At 36.2% G+C, this 6533-nt stretch overlaps 1 protein-coding gene across 1 annotated transcript in view; it reads left to right on the top strand.

The window, feature by feature from the left end:
- The window catches only part of RB1CC1 (RB1-inducible coiled-coil 1), a 79594-nt gene that overhangs the window by 42049 nt on the left and 31012 nt on the right, over positions 1 to 6533 (top strand). The window contains exons 11-13 of the mRNA XM_011994472.1: positions 1175 to 1278; positions 2037 to 2163; positions 2253 to 4153. Of these exons, the coding sequence (XP_011849862.1) occupies positions 1175 to 1278; positions 2037 to 2163; positions 2253 to 4153 (2132 nt within the window). The remainder of the gene's footprint in view (positions 1 to 1174; positions 1279 to 2036; positions 2164 to 2252; positions 4154 to 6533) is intronic.

Raw genomic sequence — 6533 nt, 5'->3', positions numbered from 1 at the left:
ATTAAATATTAGTTTGGTATATTTCTTAACCATTATTATCTGGGGTCATTAATTTTATTACATGAGAAGAAACGTTTCCATGATCAAAGCAATATGGGGACTTTTACCCCCATCAGATGTACTGCTTAGCTGTGTTGTTGTTGTTTTGGAGACAGAGTCTTGCTCTGTTGTCCAGGCTGGAGTGCAGTGGCACGATCTCGTCTCACTGCAACCTCTACCTCCTGGGTTCAAACTATTCTTGTGCCTCAGCCTCCCAAGTAGCTGGGACTACAGGTGCCCGCCACCACATCCGGCTAAGTTTTTGTATTTTAGTAGAGATAGGGTTTCACCATGTTGGCCAGCTGATCTCAAACTCCTGGCCCCAAGTGTTTTTGCCCACGTTGGCCTCCCAAATTGTTCAGGTTACAGGCGTGAACCACCACGCCCAGCTGTGCTTAGCTGTTAAACATGTTTCTGTACTGCAGGATTTCTTAGTGTTTTAAATGTTTGTATTTTTTAATATCTAAGAATTGGTGACATAGCGATTCCCCTACTTATTTATCTGAGAACTCTTTTTTATGAAGAACATCTTGGCATCTCCACATCTGCTTGAGTAATGATTTAAAACTATTGAAGTTTTTTTTGATGCAACTCTTGGCAATTTTATAAATAATGAATTGGTAGGATTTACCAGTTAATATTTTTTATAGAAGCTAAAATTGACCAACACTTTGTCTTCTGGAATATGTAATGGGAAGGTCAAGGGAACAGCAAATAAGAAAGTGTTACATGGGAAAAAAAATACATGTATATATTTTAATATATTAGTGACTTTAACGTGGTAAATGTATATGTAAGTACATATATATTTACCATATATATACACACACACACACACGCACATACATACAGGATAGGAATACTGTAATTCCCATAAAATGATGCTAAACGCAGAGAAGGGGAGGAACAAGCGCATCCCTTGATCACTAGCAGTTCACGTCCCAGTTTACTAAAGGCTCAGAAAAATAATATGCCATATCTTTATTGAATGATATTTCTTTTTTTGTTTCTTAATCAATTAAAGCATTTTAGTTTGTTTGGTATAGTAAATTTAATTATAGTAAGAAATCATATAAATTTGCGCTCTGTTTTTTGTTTTAAAAATTTTTTTTAATTAATTTATTTTTTGGTACAGACTCAGAAGCCTCGAAAGTTTGACTGTGAACTTCCAGATATTTCATTAAAAGATTTACAGTTTCTGCAATCATTTTGTCCTTCGGAAGTTCAGCCATTCCTCAGGTAAATGTCATCAGTATTTTAAACTAATTTATAACCTTAAAATGTTTTTATTATTCTGGAGTTGTGCCAGGTAGTACCAGTAATCTTAAGAGGTGCCAAGATAAGAAATATTTATGATAGACTGGCTTTCCTGTGACTGCTTTGAGAAATTTCTGAGGAATAAAAAATGATCGAAAATGAAGGTAAAGTAAAGGAAGGTATGCCTTACATGTAATTATTTTTTTCCAGTAGTTACTTTTTGCATGCTGTTGGGAAATTTCTGACTTTTTATATATATATATTTTTTTCTTGAGACGGAGTCTCGCTCTGTCTGTCTCAGACAGGCTTACCCAGGCTGGAGTGCAGTGGCGCGATATCGGCTCATTGCAACCTTCACCTCCCATGTTCCAGCAATTCTCCTGCCTCAGCCTCCTGAGTAGCTGGGATTACAGAAGCCCATCACCACGCCCTGCTAATTTTTGTATTTTTAGTAGAGATACGGTTTCACCATGTTGGCCAGGCCGGTCTCGAACTCCTGACCTCGTGATCCGCCTGCCTAGGCCTCCCAAAGTGCTGGAATTATAGGTGTGATCCACCACGCTTGGCCCTAAGTTTTTACTTTACTGATTATGACACAAAGTTCTTAAAGTACTTCTGGTATTAATTTTAAAAGGAATGATAAGGCTCTTGTTATTTTTGACATATTAAAATATTTGGTAGCTATTATCTGCTATTTCATTAAGAAATCAGAAGTCTAATTTCATTGTATTCTGTTTCAGGGTTCCCTTACTTTGTGACTTTGAACCTCTACACCAGCATGTACTTGCTCTACATAATTTGGTAAAAGCAGCACAAAGTTTGGATGAAATGTCACAGACCATTACAGATCTACTGAGTGAACAAAAGGCAAATTCAGTTCTTTCAAACAGTTTTCTTCATTAGTGAAAAATGTTTGTGTTGGTACATCTCTTTAAGCCTTTCTTTCTGTTTTCCAGGCATCTGTGAGTCAGACATCCCCACAGTCTGCTTCTTCACCAAGGATGGAAAGTACAGCAGGAATTACAACTACTACCTCACCGAGAACTCCTCCACCGCTGACTGTTCAGGATCCCTTATGTCCTGCAGTTTGTCCCTTAGAAGAATTATCTCCAGATAGCATTGATGCACACACATTTGATTTTGAAACTATTCCCCATCCAAACATAGAACAGACTATTCACCAAGTTTCTTTAGACTTGGATTCATTAGCAGAAAGTCCTGAATCAGATTTTATGTCTGCTGTGAATGAGTTTGTAATAGAAGAAAATCTGTCATCTCCTAATCCTATAAGTGATCCACAAAGCCCAGAAATGATGGTGGAATCACTTTATTCATCAGTTATCAATGCAATAGACAGTAGACGTATGCAGGATACAAATGTATGTGGTAAGGAGAATTTTGGAGATCATGCTTCTCTGAATGTGCAGTTAGAAAGATGTAGAGTTGTTGCCCAAGACTCTCACTTCAGTATACAAACCATTAAGGAAGACCTTTGCCACTTTAGAACATTTGTACAAAAAGAACAGTGTGACTTCTCAAATTCATTAAAATGTACAGCAGTAGAAATAAGAAACATTATTGAAAAAGTAAAATGTTCTCTGGAAATAACACTAAAAGAAAAACATCAAAAAGAACTACAGTCTTTAAAAAATGAATATGAAGGTAAACTTGATGCACTAATAAAGGAAACTGAAGAGAATGAAAACAAAATTAAAAAATTGAAGGGAGAGTTAGTATGCCTTGAGGAGGTTTTACAAAATAAAGATAATGAATTTGCTTTGGTTAAACATGAAAAAGAAGCTGTAATCTGCCTGCAGAATGAAAAGGATCAGAAGTTGTTAGAAATGGAAAATATAATGCACTCTCAAAATTGTGAAATTAAAGAACTGAAGCAGTCACGAGAAATAGTGTTAGAAGACTTAAAAAAGCTCCATGTTGAAAATGATGAGAAGTTACAGTTATTGAGGGCAGAACTTCAGTCTTTGGAGCAAAGTCATCTAAAGGAATTAGAGGACACACTTCAGGTTAGGCACATACAAGAGTTTGAGAAGGTTATGACAGACCACAGAATTTCTTTGGAGGAATTAAAAAAGGAAAACCAACAAATAATTAATCAAATACAAGAATCTCATGCTGCAGTTATCCAGGAAAAAGAACAACAGTTACAGGAATTAAAACTCAAGGTTTCTGATTTGTCAGACATGAGATGCAAGTTAGAGGTTGAACTTGCATTGAAGGAAGCAGAAACTGATGAAATAAAAATTTTGCTGGAAGAAAGCAGAGCCCAGCAGAAGGAGACCTTGAAATCTCTTCTTGAACAGGAGACAGAAAATTTGAGAACAGAAATTAGTAAACTCAACCAAAAGATTCAGGATAATAATGAAAATTATCAGGTGGGCTTAGCAGAGCTAAGAACTTTAATGACAATTGAAAAAGATCAGTGTATTTCTGAGTTGATTAGTAGACATGAAGAAGAATCTAGTATACTTAAAGCTGAATTAAACAAAGTAACATCTTTGCATCACCAAGCATTTGAAATAGAAAACACCCTGAAAGAACAAATAATTGAACTGCAGAGTAAATTGAACTCAGAATTGAGTGCTCTTGAAAAACAGAAAGATGAAAAAATCACCCAACAAGAAGAGAAATATGAAGCTATTATCCAGAACCTTGAGAAAGACAAACAAAAATTGGTCATCAGCCAGGAACAAGACAGAGAACAGTTAATTCAGAAGCTTAATTGTGAAAAAGATGAAGCTATTCAGACTGCCCTAAAAGAATTTATATTGGAGAGAGAAGTTGTTGAGAAACAGTTATTAGAAAAAGTAAAACATCTTGAGAACCAAATAGCAAAAAGGTAAGAATTCAGTTTAGTCTATAATTATAAAATTAAAATATCAGTGATTCGTGTGTTTTTGTAAGTGTGTGTAATCATAGTACCTTGATTTACTCATTTACCTTGGGTAAATGTAGCAACTAGGGTATTTTCATGAAGTAAAAACTTTTACCCTTTGTCAGTGTTTCTTGCAAACAGAACTAACAGACTAAATCCATGAGTGGCTTTTAAAAAATGAATCAGCAGTTTGGATTTTCAGAGAAATGTTTTGTTGAAAGTTTGAAATGTTTTAAAGAGCTCTTTGTTTTTCCTTCTAAGTTTCTCTCTTTATTCGCAGTTTTTTTCTAAACTCTTCAGTAGAAAATTACCTATATGTGTTCTCTTTAAGTTTAGTATATAAAAGACTGTAAAATTGTCTTCTGCATATTGTTTACTAAAGGCTAAATCATAGATAGGAACATATAGAGTGTTCCTTATTGTTATTTTCTTAATACAATTTCAGTTATTTCCTCTGTGTTTGAAAGATGTTTTTAAATTGCAGGTTTGATACTTTGGTTGTGGATTGGTGGTGGTTTTATATTTTTATTATTGTTACTGTCTGATGTTACTGCCTTTTGATCACAGAAGATGGTTTTTAGTATTTTTATTTTTAATCTTTGAAGGGGGTTTTGTGACCCAATAAACAGTTTCTAGAACATAATTATTATGTCAATTCATTCTATCATTAATTCTCCAAGTGAATACATATATATTTCAACCTGTGTCTTGCCTTATCACTTTTAAACAGTCTCCACCTGAAAAATTTCATTAAAATCCATTGTTTGTCTCCATGTCTTCTGGACAGGACACATACTTACGTTGAATGAGAACATGATAGAAACCTCCCTCCCCTGTGTCATGTGAAGTGAGAGTTTTAGGAATTTTACTTGGCCTTTTCTACCATAATAGTCCTTGTTCCACGAGTAAGGGAAGCAACACGGGGATTCTGCCAGTCTGTAAGGATGAGTATTCCAAATCCAAAATGCTCCAAGATCTGAAACTTTTTGAGCCCTGACATGATGCTTAAAGGAAATGCTTATTGGAGCCTTTTGGATTTTGGATTTTCACATTTGGTATACTCAACTGGTAAATATAACACAAGTATTCCAGTATCTGAAATTCAGAGCACTTCTGCTCCCAAGCATTTCCATTAAGGGTTATTCAACTTGTTCCTATCTCGATGAGGGAACCATTGGGCCCAAAGTCTGTCACATGAGCACCAATAATCTCCTCCTCCTGGTAGACCACAGTCACTACAGTCCTCTCAGAGCCGGTATTCAGTATTCCCGCAGGAGTCTGGAAAATGGCTGTAGATCTCTTCAGCATTGTAGTTGATAACTAACTCAGATCTTGGAATTAGGTGAAGGTTAGAATTCTCTTGATAAGCTAAGCCTCTGAATACTAGATTTAGAGTTTTCTGTTTTGTTTTGTTTTTACAGTTTTAATAGGTCTTTAACCGGTTCATTGTATTAGGGCCTACGGACAACCATGACCGCAGATTTCTCTGGGTCAAAACCTTCTAATTACTGCTCTGGCTCTGTTGCCTGTGATAGAGCCGCATTATGTTTCTGGTGGTGAAATGCCACTAATTGACCTCTGCCACTCCAGAAGCCTGTCATTCCCATTAAATTCATTGAATTTCAGTGTTCTCATCTCTCTCTGCTCTCTGTTTTCTACAGAGCACCACTACAGAGCCTTTTAAGCATGTATTTTGCAAAGCCTTGGTAAAGAATGTATTCTCTGGGCCCTCTGAGGGTATAAGTAATAAATCCCTTCCAGTATACCTGCCTTTGGATGCCTTCTTGTAGATCAGGAGTCAGCAACTTGTTTTTGTTTATGTTTTTGTTTTGTTTTGTTTTTGAGACAGAGTTGCGCTCTTGTTGCTCTGCTGGAGTGCAGTGGCATGATCTCTGCTCACTGCAACCTCCGCCTCCCAAATTCAAGCAGTTCTCCTGCCTCAGCCTCTTGAGTAGCTGAGATTATAGGCATGTACCACTATGCCTGGCTAATTTTGTATTTTTAATAGAGACAGGGTTTCTTCATGTTCGTCAGGCTGGTCTCAAACTCCTGACCTCAGATTATCCACCTGCCTCGCCTTCCGAAGTGCTGGGATTACAGGTGTGAGCCACCATCCCTGGACAGCAAACTTGTTTTTTAAAGGTCCAGATAGTAAAAATTTTAGCATTTGCAGGTTACACACAGACTTATTAATATAATCTGTATGTGTGTGTTTACCATCTTTTAAATATGTGAAAAACAAGAACAGTGGCTCTCTAACTTCTGTCACAGTATCTTTTTATGCTCTCAAAAAATTGACTCCAAACTGATTTTGTTTATAGGGATTATGTCAGTATTTCTGTAC

This window comes from Mandrillus leucophaeus, unplaced genomic scaffold, assembly GCF_000951045.1.
Source record: "Mandrillus leucophaeus isolate KB7577 unplaced genomic scaffold, Mleu.le_1.0 Scaffold458, whole genome shotgun sequence".
NCBI classification, from domain to species: domain Eukaryota; kingdom Metazoa; phylum Chordata; class Mammalia; order Primates; family Cercopithecidae; genus Mandrillus; species Mandrillus leucophaeus.
This window is presented reverse-complemented; position numbering and strand designations above follow the sequence as displayed.